The sequence below is a fragment of the Monodelphis domestica genome, chromosome 7 (genome assembly GCF_027887165.1).
Source record: "Monodelphis domestica isolate mMonDom1 chromosome 7, mMonDom1.pri, whole genome shotgun sequence".
NCBI lineage: Eukaryota > Metazoa > Chordata > Mammalia > Didelphimorphia > Didelphidae > Monodelphis > Monodelphis domestica.
The window spans coordinates 197,475,518-197,496,426 of record NC_077233.1 but is presented as its reverse complement, the minus strand read 5'-3'; the positions used below and the strand labels follow the sequence as shown (position 1 = coordinate 197,496,426).

General features: G+C 35.3%; 1 protein-coding gene across 9 annotated transcripts in view; it reads right to left on the bottom strand.

The window, feature by feature from the left end:
* Window positions 1-20,909, bottom strand: part of SMC5 (structural maintenance of chromosomes 5) — a 91,116-nt gene that overhangs the window by 37,619 nt on the left and 32,588 nt on the right. For all 9 annotated transcript variants that reach the window (XM_056806245.1, XM_056806242.1, XM_056806241.1 and 6 more), the window contains exons 9-13: window positions 15,121-15,376; window positions 14,003-14,157; window positions 12,029-12,142; window positions 2,778-2,872; window positions 2,491-2,623 (exon numbers count right to left, since the gene is read on the bottom strand). In XM_056806245.1, coding sequence (XP_056662223.1) covers window positions 2,491-2,623; window positions 2,778-2,872; window positions 12,029-12,142; window positions 14,003-14,157; window positions 15,121-15,376 — 753 coding nt within the window. The remainder of the gene's footprint in view (window positions 1-2,490; window positions 2,624-2,777; window positions 2,873-12,028; window positions 12,143-14,002; window positions 14,158-15,120; window positions 15,377-20,909) is intronic.

Below are 20,909 nucleotides of genomic sequence, written 5' to 3'. Positions count from 1 at the left end.
AGCTTAATGATCTAAAAAAAATAAAACAAAACAAACTGAAAAGAACTTTCAGGAGTTGGGGCAGCTAGATGGAGCAGAGGATAACAAATTGGGCCTAGAGTTAAGAACACCTTAGTTCAAATGCAGCTCACTCTTACGTGACCTTAGGCAAATCACTTAACCGGTTTACCTCAGTTTCCTCATCTGTAAAATGAGGATAATAATAGTAACTACTTCCCAGAGTTGTTGTAAGGATCAAGAGATAATTCCTGTAAAGCGCTCAGCTTTGTGCCTGGCACAAAGTGGCACCATATAGATGTGAGCTAACTTCATTTTACTTCACTAATTTGAAATTAAGTGCAGAATGCCAGCAGGGACCTCTATCCATATCTTGCTAAACTTTTTATTTTTTATTTATTTACTTTAAAAAACCCTTATCTTCTGTCTCGGAATCAATACTGTGTACTGGTAAAGGGCAAAGCAATGGGGGTTAAGTGACTTGCCCAGGGTCACACAGCTAGGCAGTATCTGGGGCCAGATTTGAACCCAGGTCCTCCCATCTCTGGGCCTGGGTCTCTCAATCCACTGAGCCACCCCGCTGCCCCTAAACTTTTCAACTTAAGAATCATATACCATTTTAGAATCAGAAAGAACTTTAGTGATCACCCCAGGTACCTTCAAATTACATATAAGGAAACTAGAGGATTCAAAGGGCTAAGTGGCTTGTCCAAGGTCAGCTAATGGCTGAGAATGGCCACCAGAATTGAGACTTTCTGACTTCTAGCTCAGGGTTTTCCCCACTACAATATGCAGTATCCTGCTCAATAGAAAAAGAAACACATGCCTTACTCAAAGGTAAAAGCATAACTTTTTCTTTTTAAAAAATCCTTTACTTTAATAATCTGAAATATCCATGACTTCATTAGGTAGCTATTGCTTCTACTTACCCCTCTAAATTTCACTTGAGAGACATCAGGAATTGCTGGAAATAAAGCTAAACTTTCGGCATTTAAATGAATGAGGCTGGTCCTCACATCATAGCTACCAAGCTCACTGATGGGCCCAGACTCAAAGCCTTCAGAGTCCCAGCTGGTCTCCTCTCTGCCAGCATAATCTTCAAGAAGATAGCTTACTCCCAACGCCACGATTAGGCAAGACAGAATTTACTTGGGTCTCTTATCTGGAAACAGCACTATTAATAGAACTACAGGTTTTATACTATTTTTATAGGAAAATGGGTCAGGAACTAGCACAGAATGACAGATGCAGTACAGTCAGGTAAATACACATTTAAATCCTGCCTCTGATGTTTCCAAGTCATGTGACCATGGGCACATCACTTAACCGACTTGAGCCTCCACTTCCTTGTTTAAAATCTGAGGACAGTAATTTCTGAAATTGCTTCCTTAAAGCTCAAAGTTAGTTCACTGAAAGGCTTTAGGAAACAGATGGTGGTAGACTTCATAAGGGCTTAAAGTTATGTGCTGGGGAAAGGATTCCTAAAGGTAAGGCCTGCTAAAGTAAGAACTTTGCAGTGATTCTTCTATGGGAGACATTCTTAATTTGGAATCCATAGATAGATTTCAGGGGATCCATGACCTTGGAAGAGGGAAACATTTTTTGATTTTTAAAATATTTTACTAACAAAGTTTCTTTTGTAATCTATAAATTTTATGCATGTAAAAACATTCATCTATAAAAAGGGTTCAGAGCATCACTAAACTGCCAAAATGGTCCATGACATAAAAAAATATTAATGATTCCTGTTTTAGGGGTACAATTTAGTGGTTGATCCTCTGTAATTTTGTAATGATTTGTGTGAAATTCTAGAAGAGTTGGTTATGTGGGCAAAAGAGAAATATTTATTACGCCACTGTAAATCAGTAAAAGATGGGAGAAGGCACTGGAGAGATAAAGTCAGTAAGTACATGTATATATACTGTGAGGAATAAGTGTGCATGAGTGTGGGTGTGTTTAAGAGTCACAGCACTGGTGGCAGTGAAAAAGGCAGTTTGAATAGCTGTTCTAACTAAGGACAGGTTTCTATAGGGTGGTGGACTTTCACATGTAAAAGGATGATACTGACTGTATGATTTCATATCATCATTTCAAAGTCACATATTTCCAAGAAGATAATTTAGATTTTGACAATTCAGTAATTTATGCTTTCCCACTGTACCATCGCTATAATCTAGTCACTCACTGAGAAAGAATAAAAACAGAAGTGTTCCATTCAATTTATTTATCTAAAACCACTAATTATTATTTAATCCAGATAAATCAAATCATCCTGTTTCATCTTGCCATCAAGTTTTAGCTCAAAGTTCTTGATTAATATGTAGTAAAAATGAAAAAAACAAAAGGTAAAGTAATTTATGGTTGCTTAAAGACAAAACCACAAGTCTATCACTTTAGCTTATTGTTATACATGGTATTTCTAGTACTTCTGTCATTTTTTACAAGGATTTTACAAATGTCACAGTACAATTACAGTGCTAGTTATGACCTCACCTGCTCGATTATTGCTCTGGTCTTTTCTGTTCCTACAGGGACATCATGAACATGATGCTGGTAGCAAAGGTAACTCATCACAAATTGAGGTGCATCAAATAACTCTCTTAGGTAAGAAAAAAGTCCATATTTCCTAATGAATAAATACAAAGATCACCAACAGAATATTCTTAGTTTTTTAGTGTATACCATGAAATATTCTCTAAGTTTTAAAAAATTATAAATAACACTAAAAACTTTTAAGAAGCTACTGTGGAACAAAATTACAAATAACTTCAAATACTTACTTCAGATCATTTAGGGCCCTTGTGGGTACTCTGTTTGCATATGTAATACTGGGGATACAAACAGCATTCACTCTTAATTTAAGATGATCACGCATCTAGATTATAGAAAAGCAAAATCATTTTTAAAAGGCAACTCAAAATAATTGTTAAAACTACAAAATAAGCTTTATGACAAAAATTTTTATGAAAAATAGTTGGAATATAAATTTATTTGTAATTCTTAAAGAATTATAGAATATTATGAACAGTCCCATCTCATAAAATAGACAAAAGTAGGTACAGGTAAAACAAGTTTAAGGAAAGCTTGGTGAGAGACTCAATTAAGCAAAGTCTTTTCCAGAATTTTTAGGGATAATGACAGAGGGACAACAGATAGATGGAGAAGATTTGCTAAAAACCTTTTTTTTTTTGGTAATAAATTAATTTCACCATCAAAGTAAAAAGCCATCTTATATAAAAAATGGCACTTTTAAAAAGATGAAAATAAAATAAAAACTCATTAAAATTAATCAATGTATATAAAAAAAGTCTGAAAATATATGCAATGTTTCATACTCATGGACTTCACAACTCTGCAAAGCAGTGAGAGGTGTCTTCCCACATCTCTTCATGTTTACTTTTTGTAATTCTGCAACATTCACTTTTTTATTTTTTATGGCTATTGTTTTTTTTATTTACATTATTGTAGTCATTGCATATTTAGTTGTTTTTTTTTTTAACTCTTACCTTCCGCCTTACGATCAATACTATATATTGGTTCCAAGGCAGGAGAGTGGTAAGGGCTAGGCAATGGGGGTTAAGTGACTTGCCCAGGGTCACACAGCCAGGAAGTATCTGAGGCCACAGTTGAACCTAGGACCTCCCATCTCTAGAGTTGGCTCTCAATCCACTAAGTCACACAGCTACCCTCCATATTTAGTTTACTTGGCTCTTTTAAATTCACTTTACATCAATTCATGTAGATCTTTCCATGCTGTTCTGTAGTTTTCATATTTATAATTTCTTACTGAATAGTAATATTGCATTAAATCCACATACCACAGTTGGTTAATTATTTCCAATTCTTTGCCATCACAAAAAAGTACTGCTATAAATATTTTGAGGTATACGGGAATTTTTTCTTCTGAATAACCTTCTTAAGGTATATACTTAGTAATGGGATCGTGATGTTAAAGGATATGAACATTTTAGTTGCTTTATTGCTTTCCAAAATGATTGTATCAATTTACAGCTTTTATCAACAACAGGACCAGAATACCTGTTTTTCTATAACTTTTCCCATATTGGCTAGTCCCATCTTCTGTTATCTTCACCAATTTGCTGGATAGAAGATGAAAGGAACTGTAGGTTGTTTTGATGTACATTTCTTTATTGAACATTCTTTCATATGGTTGTTAATAATTTATAAGTTTCTGAGAATTGTTTGTTCATATCCCTTGACCATTTATCCATTTGGAGGAATAGCTTTTAGTATCATATACATGTATATTTGTAATTGAATCTATCTATACGAGTATTCTCCAAATATTTTATCCATTTATTTTGAATGATATTTCTCTTTCCATGATTGTTTTTTGGTTATTATTATTATATGGAAATGCTGTTGATTTTTGTGGGTTTACTTTGTAGCTTGCAACTTTGTTAAAACTATTAATTCTTAATAATTTATTTACAGATTGCTTCTTATTTTCTAAATATCGCATCTTGTCATCAGTGGTTTTATTTCCTCTTTGGCTACCTTTATGTCTTTTCCCCCTAAACCCTTTAGAGTCATTACTGTGTATTAGTTCCAAGGCAGAAGAACAATAAGGGCTAGACAATGGGAGTTAATTGAATTGCCCAGGGTCACACAGCTAGGAAGGGTCTGCAGTCAGATCAACCCAGGACCTCCTGTCTCTAGGCCTGGCTTTCAATCTACTGAGACGCCTGACTGCTCTCTTTCTTTCTATCTCTAATTTCTTTCCTTTGTTTTATTGCTATTGACGGCACTTTTAGAACGTTATCAAACACTGATGGGGAGCATGGGCCATCCTTGCTTCACTCATATCTTTTGGGGAAGCTCTAGGGCAATGATGGAGAACCTTTTAAAGGCTGAATACCCCAACTGCAACCCTCCCGTTGTCTGTAAGCTGCCCAACTCACCCCAGATAGGGGAGGGAGGAAGCGCTTCCATTTGGCTGCCAGGCGGGTCATGTGAGAAATGCCCTCAGGTGCCATGGAGAGGGGGAAGGAAGAAGCCCCCCCTAGCACGTGTGCCATAGGTTTGCCAACATGGCTCTAGGATATGCTTAGGATTGTATATGATGTCTCACGGAAGACAAGAACAAGAATCCCACAGGATGTGACTGATAGTTGAGTTGCTATATGAACTGCTAAAACAGGCATTCTTTTCTATGATATCATGGCTCCACTGAAGAAATGAGGCATATCTTAGCATTCTAATAGAGGCATGTAAGTCAGCCTCTTAATAAACCAACATTTATTAAGCTGCCACTGTGTGCCAGGAACTATGCCAAATGATGAGCATACAAAAAGAGAAAGAACATAGTCTGCCCTCATAGAACTCACAATCCAATGAGAAAGACAACAAGCAAATATATATGTACAAACAACCTATAAACAGGATAAATTGGAGATAATCAACAAGGGGAGTCACTAGAAAAATTATGGGGATCAGGGAAAGGCTTCTTGTAGATGAGATTTTAGTTAGTACTTAAAGGAATTCAGGGAAGACAGTAGGTAGAGATGAGAAATATGAGAATTCCAGACATGGAGATAGCTGGAGGAAATGCTAAGGCTAAGAGATAGTGTCTTGTTTATGAAACAGCAAAGAGGTCACAGTCATTGGATCTAGAATATGTGGCTGGGGAGAGTAAGGTGTAGGACAGTAACATCAAACTCACTGCTGGTAAAAATCCTGAACTAGGTAGACTATAATTGTTTAAGAAAATAAATAAAACTACAACACAAAGTTAAGTTTTGGTTCTCAAATCAATACGTACAATACAGTGATTAACTTCTATTTGAGTTTGACATCACTGGTGCAAGAAAGGTAGGAGGAGGCTAGCCTATGAAGGACTTGGAATGGCAAACAGTATTTTATTTGATTCTGGAGGCTATAAAACCACTGGAGTTTAATGAGTAGATGTGACATGGTTGGACCTTGTTTTAGGAAATTATGTTGGCAGCTGAATGAAGGACAGACTGGAGGGGTTAAAGATTTGGGACAGGTAGATCCACTGGTGGGCTACTGAAATAGCCTGGGTGTGATGAGATTCTGTATCTGAGTGATAGCAAAGCCAAAGTAGAGAAAGGGCCATATAAAAGATGTTATAGAGGTGAAATGGGCAGGCCAACAGCCTCTGCAGTTGATGCAAAAGGTACCTCCTAGCAGCCAAAAGTACGTAGAAAATAAAGTTCTCTACTCATTTATTCACAAAAGAAATATCTTCACAACAAAGTTTTTGGCATGGTCAAATGGTTCAATATCAGCAATAGATATGGCTTTATCAATGAAAATGATACAACCACCTGCCTTGCTAGTGTACCCTAACACCCACTGGGTACTACTACTTGACCTACAGCTGAACTCCCCAGTTATATATTATCTTCTTATCAGAAAGAGCTTCTAAAGAGCAGTGACTGTCTTCCTTTTCTATTTGTATTCCCAGAGCTTAGCAGTTTTTATGTGCTTTTTCACTAGTTCATTCATGGAAATAATTAAGCTCATGGAAACTAATGAGGTCATCAAGTAAAAGTAAAGACAAAGAACAGAAAAGGGATCAAGATAGAGCCATGTGGCATATGCTGCCATGGGGCATATAACAGAAAAACTTCCATAGGAAATGGAGGAGTGGTCAGAAAGGAAGAAAGGTAAGAAAGCAATGTTATGAAAATGGAGAGTGACAGTATCTAGAAGAGGGTGATTAAACAACATCAATTCCTACAGAGAAGTCAAGATTTAGTAATTAAGAGATCATTTTTAATTGTGGAGAAGAATTTTGAGTTTTAGTTGAATGATAAGGTCTTAAGTCAAATTAGAAAGAACTGAGAAGTGGGAGGAAAAGAACTAGAAGCAATAAGTTCAGATAGTCAGCCTCCCGTCTCCTATTTGTCAGGAATTTTATAAAGAAACAAGAAAGTGGATACAATCTTGGCATCAAGAGGCATTGCTTCTATGAATCAGGAGCTCCCATTTTACTCTGCTCTGGGCAGGTCAAATTTGGATTGATATGATCAGTTCTGACCACTGCATTTTAGGAAGAAAAATAATATGGAACAGATTCAGGGTAGAGAATCAGCATGGTGATAGGTCTGGAGTTCATAATATGAATAGTCATTGAAGGATTTGGGGACATTGAGCCCAAAGAAGAAACAAATTGGGGAGAAGAGGAAAGGGGAAGATATGGCAGTTGCGTTCAAGCATATAAACCAGAAGCATTGCTATATAAGATACAAAGGAAGCATTTAACCAAGAGATTAATGTTAGGATGTTTTAGAGTCTGTATTCTCCACAAATATACCACTAAGGCTCTAAAAATATACCAGAAGGAATACTATTAAAAAAGACCAAAGAGAAATTGTCTGATCTCTAGGATTGCAAGAAAAAGCTGTCAATAACAAGCATTAGATTTGAGCAGAAAGAATCTAGGGTAGCCTTGGTACAGTGTGCCAGCAGGCTGGAACCACATATGAAGACGGATCAGACTATTGCTCAAGGAGCCTCACCCAAACTATAAAGAGAGAAACAGAGTCCATCCGGTGAGCAGGAAGCATATGTCAGGCTGCAATGTCTGAGTCACCGTAGGACACGAGGTCAGATCAGCACCTGGGCAGCAGTGTCGCTAAGCAGCTCCTGTATGAGCCATTGCAAGAGACAGAAACAGCTTAGCACAGAGGCAATCTGGGCCCAGACCAGGAGTCTAAGCCTGAGTCACAGAGGGAGATATGGCCAGACTAAGCAGCTTGCTAGCCCATGAAACCCAGATAGCTCCCAAAGCCCACATCTGAACCACTTTGGGAGATTGGCCAGAATGGCACAAGGAACTCAAATCCAAACCACAGTAGAAAAAAGAGCCTGGACAACACCTGGGGTTTTGCAGGTCTGCTACAACAAGCACAATATCTGGCTTTCCTGTTGGGGTAACAGCAGGTGATGCAGGTATCCGAGTCTGGGTTGGGGACTGTCCTGGGAGGTGACAGAGAAACAACTGAGGCCAAAATCTAAGTCTAGCCATAAGGAGGTTAAGTCAAAAATCAGGAATTTCTGTAGAGGGTGAAGAGTAGCCTCTATAAATCAAGACCAAGAAGGGCCTATCTAGACCATTCAAGAATACGAGAGAGCAGAATCTGATCTAAGAGTAAAGCTCCAAACCAGAAATGGGCTAGAGATGAGCAAATAATACAAAATGCTAAACTCAAGGATACTACTACAAGATACTATAAATTAAGAAAAGACCAAAAAGTAAAACTAGAAATGTATATTTATAAGTTTATACAATTATATGAAAGCATTTGGAAAAATTAAAATAAGAGGTAAAAAAATTAGAATGTAAAGACAAATAGAACAGAAAATAGTAAATCTTTCTCAAGAATTAGACTCCTTGGAAGCAGCTGGGTGGTTCAGTGGATTGAGAGCCAGGTCTAGAGATGGGAAATACTAGGTTCAAATCTGGCCTCAGACACTTCCTAGCTGGGTGACCCTGGACAAGTCACTTAACCCCCACTGCCTAGCCGTTATCACTCTTCTGCCTTAGAACCAATACACAGTAGTAGTGGTTCTAAGGCAGAAGGTAAGGGTTTTAAAAAAAAGAATTGGAGTCCTTAAAACTTAGAATGAGCTAAACAAAAAGCAATACCTCTACAGTAAAAATAAAAGAATATGGAAATGAACAAGAAATAGTTTTTAAAAACCTGCAAGAAAATTTAAGATACATATATAAAAATTGGCCTGGAAAAACAATTGAAGAGAGGCAACCTAAGAATTACTGTACTATCTAAAAATTGTAACTAAACAAAAAAGCTTTGATAATATATTTTAAGAAATTACAACTGAAAAAGCTCAGATCTATTAGAAGCTTGGTGGCAAAGTGAAAAGAGAAAAAATATCTCCTGGTCATCTCCTAAAAGAAATCCCCAAATGAAAACTCCCAGAAATATTATAGTCAAAATTCAGAGTTTACAGAGAAATGAATAAATTCCACAATCAGCCAGAGAGAAAAGATAAAAGGCTTACCACCAAGAAAAATTTACTGGCCAACATTGAATATAATCATATAGAAGAAAAAAACAAAACCAGACCCTTGATAGAAGACCTTCAAAGTACTCTTGATGAAAAGGCCATATCCAAATAAAACTTTCAAATGTAGACACAAAAGTAAAATGAAAACTAGAAAAGTAAATAAATTTGAGCAATGGAAGGGGACATATAATGATGAAATGCTTATATTCTATATAAGTGAAGAAATAAATATCCTTTAAGAACCCTAAAATCTTTAGGAATTGGAGAGGGAGCTAAATAAGTTAATTAAGATCAGAGGACCCAAGGATGGTTTTTGTTCTAATAATCTTAAAAGGGAGTGTGAAAGGATTACAGGAAGAAGAGGAAGGTTTTACTAGTCAGTCCTCAACTTTCATGGGGGTAATGTTTCTAGAAAATGGCATGAAAGTAAAACATTTGAATGCTGATATGTTAAACCTACAAGAAACAGATTAGGATTCTGTGGTTACCAAGAACTAATCTTTTGCTAGATAACTGAAAATATACTTTTCTGCATGTAAATTTTTTATAACAAAATATTAATTTGAATATCTAACACAGTAATCATGAACTAATCCATAAAATGCTATATACAAAATAAAATGGATAACATGGAAAACATTTTTTCTTTCTATTGATTCCCTAGAATTCTGTGATCTTTTGTGCTAATGGCTGAATTTAAAAATTAAAAGTTTAAAAATGGATTTTAGTCAATATTTACTTTTCATAACACATGAAATCTATAGTACCATATAAATTTTTTCTTCCTTTTTGTGGATATAATGAATTGTCAACTTAACACCAAACTTGCTATTGACCATACCTGTAACCTTTATTTTCTTACTAAGACATATCACTGCCTTTGCATGCTTGAGCTTAGAGACAAAAGGGTTTACACTATGCTTAGGGCAGGGGTCCCCAAACTATGGCCCGCGGGCCACATGTGGCCCTGAAGCTATGTATACGGCCCCCACCACACTTCCAGAAGGGGCACCTCTTTCATTGTTGGTGAGAGGAGCACTGTATGTGGTGGCTGCAAAGCGTGACGTTCACGTACAGCACTGATGACATTCTGATGACATAATCCTTTGCATGGTGCCTTAGAAGGAGGCGCCGCGCAAAGGATTATGTGGCTGCACAATGGAAGACATCAGCATGGTGAGCGGAGGTCTGGGGGAGGGGATACCATGCTGTGTACACTGCTGCCCGGTGAGGGTTAGGGTTTTATAGTCCAGCCCTCCAAAGGTCTGAGGGACAGTGAGCTGTGTAAAAAGTTTGGGGACCTTGGGCTTAGGGGGTATAACTGTAACACAAAACTTGAGTTTTAAAGGCAAATAGCAAAAATAGGTAACAAGTGGACCAGGAGCTCTACAATAGAAAGGTAGACAAGACCAGTGAAGCATCGAGCAGGTCATAGTAGGTGCTCCACGAACTTGCATGACCTGCAGTTATCAAATTTCCCCCCTCTACTGTGCAGTTATGAAAGTGTGCAGTTGCCAATGTGAAAGTGAAAGAGGTTATTAATAAAATGTGAATGTATGAAGTCATGAAAAGTTAAATGCACATATGTTGAGGATTGACTGCATCTCACAAAACAGGGGTACATAAAACAAAACAAAATATAAAAATATGAAAAAGGGTGAGGGAAAATGGCATTACACGGACCTCATTTATCTGAACTTGGCATAGTAGGCCTGAATACATGTGCATGTGCCTGCACACACACACCTTAGTTGATTAGTCCTGCCCAACTCTTTGTGACTCTATTTGGGGTTTTCTTAGAAAAGCTACTGAAGTGGTTTGACATTTCCTTTTCTAGTTCATTTTATATATGAAACTGAAGTAAACAGGGCAAAGTGACTTCTCCAGGGTCATACAGCTAGTAAGTGTCTGAAGTCAGATTTGAATTCAGAAAGACTCACCTTTCTGACTCCAAGCTCAGCTCTCTATGCACTGCATGTGCCACCTAGATGCCTAAACTACATATAAACATGTAAGCACACACATGTATATATGTGTATATATGTGTGTGGGAAATAGGAGAGGATAGGCTGGTGATGAGTTAATTAGAAGCAAACCAAACTCCATCAGAGGGTGGAATGAGAAGGGTGGATATTAAAAGGATAAAAATCTATAATCAAAGGCAGAGTAAGGGGAAGAAAAGAGAGGGAGGGGAGTAGAAACTAATCCATGCATAGTTGTTTGCATGTTGTCTCCCTGATTAGCCTATGAGGTTTGCCTTAAAATGAAAAATGGCATCTATCTAAAACCATTAACAAGCATTACCTGCAATGGGGCTAACCTAGAAGTCTTCTCATTAAGATCGGGGGTGAAGAAAGGAATCCCATTAATACCACTGCTATTCAATATTGTACCAGAAATGCTAGCTATAGCAATAAGATAAGGAAAAGAAACTGAAGGAATGAAAGTTGACAATGAGGAAACAAAGCTATCATCTTTTGCAGATATGATGGTCTACAGAGAGAACCCAAGAATTAATCAAAATACTAACTAAAACAACAACCACTTTAGCAAAGTTGTAGAACATTAAATAACCTACACAAATCATTAGCACTTCTATTTACCATTAATAAAGTCAAACAACAAGACATAAAAAGAGAAATTCCATTTAAAATAACTATAGACAATAAGGCTATGAGCTCCATGAGAACAGGACTCTCTTTCACCTTTCTTTGCATCCCTGGCAGAGCGCCTGGCATATAATAAGCACTTAATAAATATTTGCTGGCTGACTGAAATTTCCATAAGGAATATTCTATAATAGTATTATAGATCCATAATACATTAATGATCAACATCAGGAGAAGACAAAACCAAGAGAATCTATAAACTGTTATCTGTTAACAGAATTAATTACATTATGCTACTTTGGAAGTAAGAAAAATAAAATTCTATTTATTAGGTATTCTTTGAGCACTGAATTGGAAAATACCCACCCAGATGTTAAAGCATTATATCACTAAGTACTTGCCTCTTTGAGAAAATATTCCATATCTTCTTGACTTTCAAATACAAAAGATCTCAAATCATTTGATGGAATATGATTTTCAATATATTTGGCATTTTTATAGTCTTTTACGTGAATCTAAATCAAGAAAAGACAATATTTTTATGACTATTAAAACCATTTAAAAAGTGTCTCTATAAATTAAACATCAAAAGTCAAAAGATTTAGAAGAAATATTGATGTATTAAGGCTCAATATTTTAAAAATAATTCTTATTCATATTGACAGTTATAATTTAATTCGTCGAGCCTAGTCTTGCATATAATTACATATATTTATGAAAAAGGCAAATCTAAGGCAACTAATTTACTGGGCTTAGTTTCTGACCAGTGTTTTATGTTCATGGTATCTAATTGATCAGTTAAAAAAAATGTAAATATATGTAATAAACTTCAAAAAGTATAATAGTAATTTTTAATAAATCTATCTAGCTACTGAACATTTTCCCAGAAGATTCCAAACCTGGCATTTGTCTATAATATATGAAATAAGTGAGCTGAATGGATAACTGGCAAATCAAATACAAAAATGAAATAAAATCTCTTTAAAACTCAGAATTCATAGCTTGACTTTAGTATAAAGTTTAACATTTTCAGAAGAGCAATTCTTAAATTTGGCATTTAATACCCAAGTATTTATTCAATATTTACTGACTGCCAGTGCTGCACGGTCAAGTCCTATGCTAGACACTGGGACGGGGAATTACAAGAGTAGTAAGTAAGGAATTTATAATCAATTTAGTGGGTTTTTAAAAAATGTTATAGCATGAAATTCCCCCTAAAATTAATTTAAATTTTATTTAAATGGTAAATGTGCCACAGTAAGCCGATGAGAAGATTGTCAAAAAAGTTTATGAAAATAGGATGTAAGAACTCCAGAGTAAGTTGTGAATCATTTTTACAGCTAATATTTCTGCCTGATTCTATGTTGCTAGAGACTTACTAATAATCACTTTCTAAGACTTATTTAACACCTAGAGTACTTGTAAAATGTCTCAAAGCCTTCCAAATAATATTTTCCTTCCAATAATATTTAACTTTAAGGCATATGTGTCTTGAATTATTTAAAGTATGTATGCATGTCATGTATACATACATATAAAGAATCATAAGAATATATTTTATGCACACTATTAATATAAATCAAATTGATTCAAGAAGGACAAATTGTTTTGAATATGTGTTTTAAAGAAAAATGTGATCAATATAAAATACAATAATGCTTCACATATCTAATACAGAAGGAAAACTAGGTCCATTTAAACCAGGAGTTTTTATCCTTTTTTAATGTCATGGATTCCTTTTGACAGTCTTGTAAAATCAATGATCAGACTCCCATTTCAGAATGTCTTTAAATATACAAAATAAAATATAAATCAATAATGAAATAGGTACTACTTTCTTTTAAGTTCTTGGTCCCTAGGTTAAGAACTTCTGATTTAAAAGAATACTCTAGTAAATTCTTTGGTAAGCAACATATAGTTTTGCTATGCAGATCATCATTCTCTAATCTATTTTGTTTTATTATTCACATACACTAATAGCCCACTTATCTAGGACTGTCGCAGAATGAATGAGTTATTCAAATGAATTTGATATATCAAACATATACTTTACTAGATTTCCATTTAAGTTTCTTTTAAAGAAGGTGAATATATATGTTTCTGTTTTAAAACCAGTACAAACAAAATTAATCTCAACAATTCAGGGTCATTGTTATAAGTACTTATTGCACTGTGTTATGTGGTAAAATGAAGACCTTACATATTACCAAGGTGTGAAAAGACTGCATTTAAGGTTAATTCAAGGTTAAAATCTCTTATAGTCAGAAGTATGATCATGAAACAAATGAGGTGTTACTTTTCTAAGAATTCTTATTATAATATCAATTACGATAGTGACAAAATAAGAGGTTCTTAAAATGAGCAGATTCTCTTACCATGAGCACTATAGGTTCAAAAACTGTTTTCTTAAATCTGTTTTTATTTTTTCTTAGCCACATAACAGCATCATGTGTATCACGGTATCTTATTCTCAATTTCTCTTCTCGTTGTTTCAACAAGTTATCAAGGCATCTAATACGAGTAGTTATAGCTATTTTTGAAAAACAAAAATAAAAGCATTATGACTGACAAGCATAGGGAGTTAATCCAGCCATTTATTGAACATTTATTAAATACGGTCTATCACTGTAATCATTTCATAGATAATTTTAAGAAAAAGAAAATAATCACCACCCTCTTAAACTAGGAGTCACCTTCAATTCCTCCTACCTTTGTAACATTTCTCATATATACTCCCCTTGTTTCCTGACACTGCCACCACCCTGATGCAAGCCCTTAATACATCATTCTGAAGACTACTGCAATAGTCTTTTGGTTGGTTTCTCTGTTACAAGTATCTCCAGACACTAGTTCATCTTGTGCTCAACTGTCAGTTACTTGTTAAAGCAGAGCTATGATCAATCCCAACAAACTCCAGTGGCTCCCTGTCACCTCAAGAATAAAATATATCTTGTTTGGCTTTTTCTGCCCTTCATAATCTGACCCCTTCTTACTTTTTTGGTCTTCTCATAATCCTCAACATAGTCTGTGATACAGTAACACTGCTCTCCTTGCCATTTCTAACACATGACATCTCCAGACTGCAGGCATTTTTACTGATTTGTGCCCAGGCTTGGAATTATCTCCTTCCAGGAAGCCTTTCCTAAACCCTCTTAATGCTGGTTCTTCCCCCCTGAGAATACATTGAATTTATTCTGTGGATATTTTTTAATATAGAGTTGTCTGCATATTGTCTTCCCCTTTAGATTGTGAAATTCTTGCGAGCTGGGACTGTTTTATTCTTTTTTTGCATCCCCAAGGCTCAGCCCAGAGCCTCACTCATAGTAGATCTTTAAAAATACTTGTGCACTTGATAGGAAATAAATACACAGCACATGAAAATAACAGTGGATTACAGGACAGTATCAGGTTTCATAACAAATTTAGGGAAAAACTTTACTTTAACCAATGTAGTATTTCATCAATACTTTTACAGAGTTTTAGTAAAACTTACTTTCTTGGTCTTTTTTTAGATTTTCCACCTCTTTCAGCCTCTCATTTATCTCTACATCAATTGCTGACTTTTCCTCATGCACTTGTTTTAGATCACGGTTAAGGGAATCAATTTGAGGCTGCAGATTCTCACAACTTCCTATGGACTCAATTTCATTTCTCAAATCATCGATCATCTTACGAGTGTTACTTATTTTCTGCAATCGATTATCTTCATCATCTCGCTTCATTCTGAAAGCTTGCTTTGCTTCTTCAATCTAACAGCACACAAGAGTAAGTTATTACATGAGACTTTGTGTTGGTTGATAAGGACAAAAATCAACAATCTGAATATGTAAATGCCTTACCAAAGATAACAAAATTCTATTTTAGTTCCAAATAGATATTTCAAACTCTAATAAAAGAGTCAGTCTTCTACATCAAGTAAATCCAAATAAAAATTAGTAACAGAGAACAACAGAAATATGATGTGGTTAACAATAACAAATTTGTAGAAATGAATGCAACTTGATCATATTCTATAATATATTCTAAGTGGATATATGTAACATAAACACTTAAGATCATATTGGAAAGAGAAAAAAACCAGAGTGAATGAGAGAGGGAAGAGAGAAGGAGAAAGGGAAGGGAGGGATAGATCATCCATCTTTCAAAGACATGAGTTGGAAATTGCTGGATGTGGAGGCAAAAAGACCTGAGTTCAAATCTTGCCTTCAATACGTACTGTATGACTCTGGCAAATCACTTAACCTCTTTGCACCTCAGCCTCTTCATCTAAAAGCACCTACCTATGGGGGAGTTGTGAGTATCAAATGAGTTAACACATATTATATGTGCTTTGAAAACCTGGCTATTATAATTTTATTATGAGATATACTCTATCTATATAGAGATGTATCGATCTAGAAAATAGATAGTTTTGACTATATGAAACTCTGAATAGCTTCTATATAAACAAAATGAATGAACTCAGGATAAGAAGTAGTTGAATGTGGGGAAAAAGAACTTTGTATCAATCTGATAAGGGTTGAATAACTAAGAAGTATAGGTAATTAATATACATATAAGACCAAAAGGCATTCCTAATAATAAATGGTCAAAGAATATGAACAATTTGCAAAAGAATTATAAATTATATTAACAACCATATAAAAGAAGGTTACAAGTTATTAATAATAGAAATGTAAAGCAGAATAGCTATGCCTAAGATTTCACCTAAAATCCAGCAAATTGGCAAAGGTGATGAGAAAAGAATAGTTTAAAAAAAGTTGGGGAGGCTGTGAGAAGATAGGCACACTGGTCCTTTGTTGATTTTTGTCTTTTTTTTTTAAACCTTACCTTCTGTCTTAAAATCAATACTGAGTATTGGTTCTAAGGCAGGATGGTAGTAAGGGCTAGGCAATGGGGCTTAAGTGACTTGCCCAGGTTCACACAGCTAGGAAGTATCTGAGGCCACATTTGAACCCAGGGCCTCCCATCTCTGGGCCTGGCACTCAATCCACTGAGCCGCCTAAAATGTTTTCCTTCAATTTATTTTCATTCTAATTTTTTTTCCTTTCCTACCTCGTTTATTGAGAAAAAGACCACTACAAATATGTATAGTCATGCAAAACAAATTCCTGCATTAGCTGTGACCCTCCATACTACTCTCAACTCCCCAGAGAAGGAAAAGAACATAGTTGATTGCCCTTAAAGTATTGTTATTGAATACAGTTTTATCCCTCCTTCATCACTAAGAAAGCAAGGGGATAAAGATTTTACAGTTCAACAGTATAAAACATCTTTCCAGATTAATCATTTTGTGAAAGAGAACTTGAACAAACAAAATAAAAAATAAAATGAAATATAGGATGTCTCAGACTGCATTCAAATTCTAACGGTTCTTTCTTTGGAGGTGGATGGCATTTTTCATCATGAATTCTAGAGGATTCTCTTATCACTGTATTGCAAGGAATAGCTAATTCATTGATAAATGTTCATCACATGATATTGTTGTTACCATGCACAATGTTCTCCTGTTTCTACTCCCTTCACTTTGTATTAGTTCAGGTAGGTCTTTTCCGGTTTTTCTTAAATCACATTTCTAGTCATTTCTTACAGCATAGTAGTATTCCTTTACAAAAATATACCACAACTTACTCGGTTTCCAATTCTTTGCTTCCACAAAAAGAGATGTTATAAATATTTTTGTACATAGGCCCTTTCTCCTTTTTAAAAATCTCTTTGGGGGGGGCAGCTGGGTAGCTCAGTGGATTAAGAGCCAGTCCTAGAGACGGGAGGTCCTAGGTTCAAATCTGGCCTCAGCCATGTCCCAGCTGTGTGACCCTGGGCAAGTCACCTGACCCCCATTGCCTAGCCCTTACCACTCTTCTGCCTTGGAGCCAATACACAGTATTGACTCCAAGACGGAAGGTAAGGGTTTAAAAAAAAAATCTCTTTGGGATATAGATCTAGTAATGGTAGTGTTGGATCAAAGGGTAGGCATAGTTTTAAAATCCTCTGCGGGATTCAATTCACTCTAGAGAATAGTTGGGTCATCTGACAACTCCACTAGCAGTGCATTAGTATTCTAATTTTCCCACATCCTCTTCAGCAATTATTATTTTTCTCTTCTGTAATATTAACCAATCTGATAGGTCTGAGGTGGTCCCTCAGAGTTGTTATAATTTGTATTTTTCTAATCAAGACTGATTTAGAACATTTTGTTCACTTGATTATATATTGCCTTGATTTCTTCATTTGAAAACTGCCTATTCATATCATTTGAAATTTTATCAATTGGGAAATTTATATTCTTATAAATTTGACATAGTTCTTCATATATTTGAGAAATAAGACCTATATCAAGTACATGCTGTATGTAAAATCCGCCCCCCACCCCCACTTCTATCTTTTCTTTTACTCTTGGATGCATTGTCAACCATTATTTCTTATCCCTGACCAAATTGTTTTTGACAATTATGTCTTTGTAGTATAGTTTGAGATCATGTACTGCTAGGTTCTCTTCCTATTGATTACCTTGATATTCCTGACCTTTTGTTCTTCTGGATGAATTTTGTAATAAATTTTTCTAACTATAAAGTAATTCTTTGGTAGTTTGACTGGCATAGAATTAGATATATAAATTAATTTAGGTAGTACTGTCATTTTTATAACAGCTTAGCCTTCCTTTGGGTAATTAATATTTCTTCAGTTATTTAGATCTGCCTTTATTTGTATGTAGATGTTTTATAATTGTGTTCCCATATTTCCTGTTTCTTGCAGGTACACTCCCAATATTTTATATTGTCTATATAGTTGTTTTAAATAAAATTTCTCTCTTCCTGATTAATTTTATTGGTAAAATATAGAAATGTGGATGATTTATGTGGTTTCATTTTATAAGCGACTCAAGTTGTTAACTTTCTCTTAGTTTTTAAGTTGACTCTTCAGGGTTCTCAAGGTAAGCCATCGTATCATATATGCAAAAAGCAACAATGTTTTTCTCTCTTTACCTATGCTTATTCTTTTAAATGTATTATTGCTATAGCTATCAATTCTAGTAAAATATTAAATAGTAATGGTAACAATAGACATCCCTCCTCCACTGCGGATCTTACTGAAAGATCAAGGCTTCTAGGTTGTCCTCATTACAGATAACTCTGGTACTTGGTTACTGAAAAATGCTACTTCTCATTATAAGGAAAGTTCCATTCCTTCCTTTCTAATTGGAATTGGAGAACTATTTTGTCAAAAGCTTTTTCTGCATGTTAAAATAACCAAATGATTTTTGTCAGTTTTGTTATTAACATGATCAATTATACACTTCTAATATTGAACCAGTTCTGAATTCCTGGAATAAATCTGGCCTGATTATGGCATATGATCTTTGCAATATATTGCTGTAATCTCTTTGCTAATTATTTTTTAAAATTACTAACCAATCTTTATTAGGAAAATTGCTCTTAGGCTCCTATCTCTTTTGATTCTCTTTGGTCTTAGTATCAGGACCACATTGTGTTATAAAAGGAATTGGGTAGGTGTCAGGATCACAGGGGACCACCTGGTTGAGGGTCCCCAGGGGTAAGAATTCAGACAGACTCAGGAGGGCTGATGGCAAGTAAGTGGCAAGTTTATTGGTCACAATTAGATATTTATAGAGGGTTGGATCAGGCAGAGGGATTAGATCACTCACAATGGAAGTCAATGATTAACAGGATGGAAACAATAGATGTAAACTACCTAGGTGCCTCTGAACAGAGTTTTCTATAGGTGATAATTCAACGTGTCAATGTGTGACCTAGCTTCTCACAGAATCCCTGTATCAGTAATTTCTTGGAAGAACATGTAGTTTTTACAAAGAATAGCAGGGACAGGTTAGAAATCTCAGGTGAAGTCTTGGGGCTGTGTGACTGATTCTGATTTTACTGGGGTCCACAGGTAGGACTCCTTTATCTAGCAATAATCTTGGAAAGCAGTTAGAAGTAAATATGCCAACAAAGTGGCTAAAATAGTTATATTCAATTGTTTTTGTGATAGCACAGAACTAGGACATAAAGTAGTTATTCATCATTTGGGGAAATACCTAAATAAACTATGGTATACAGATGTAATGGAATATTACTGTGTGGTAAGAAATGACAACTATAATGACTATAGAAAAGCATGGAAAGATCTACAAGAATTGATGTGAAGAAAGTGGGGCCAAGAAAACAATGGGCAAAATTAGCACAGTAAATTTAAGTAGAGAGAACCACCATTCCAAAAAAACTTCCCAAAAGTGAAATGTTGCAAAATTATAAAGAACAAACATGGTTCAAGATAAGAAATTTAATAAGATACTTCTACCAGAGTCCTCTACAGAAGAAGTCCACAAGTATGAAATATTATACATATTTTCAGGCTTTTTCTATGTATTTGTCGATTACTTAGGATATTTTTCTTTTCTCTTAAAAAAGAACTGTTATATAAGGCAGCTTTCTGGGAAGGGTAAAGGGAATAGAGGCTGCCTAGGGAAAATTATGGTGATATAAAAAAAATAACAGGGGCAGCTAAGTGGCACAGTGGATAGAGTGCCAGGCCTAGAGTCTGGAAGACTCCTCTTCCTAAATTCAAATCTGGCCTCAGACACTTACTAGCTGTGTGATTCTGGGTAAGTCACTTCACTCTGCCTTAGTTTCCTCATCTGTCCAATGAGCTGGAAGAAGGAAATGGAAAACCACTCCAGTATCTTTTTCCAAGAAAACCCCCAAATGGGATTATGAAGAATCAGATACAAAGAAAGGACTGAACAACAACAAAATTGTATCAATAAAAACATTAAAAAAATCTGTAATGGAGCATAACCGAAATATAAAATGACAACAATAAAAGAACAACAGTGATGAATGAAACTAGTGAATATTCTAACTTTTATTGCTTTTGCAAAATTCAATTTTACTAGCATGGGTTTTAAAGATGGTAAAGCCCTTAGAGTATGAGTTCAATGCATGAGGAAAGTGAAGACTAGAAAGGGACTAGTCAGTCATAAGGGATGAGAAGAAATTGAACTCAGATCCTCTGATTCCAAATTCTATGCTTTCCCTAACACATAGGTATCTCTTATTAAGTCTATTAATTTACAACTGCTTTATATGTTTAGATTTGCAAAACTCAACTTGAAAGTTTCTAAAAAATCTACTCAAGCAACAACTTAAGGCTTTTTTGGGGCTATTCCTTAATTTTAAGCTTAATAATTTTCTCGCTTTTCTATTACAACTTCAAAGAAAGGAACTCTTGGCTTCTTTGCTTTTCAGGGTGCTGAAATTGCAA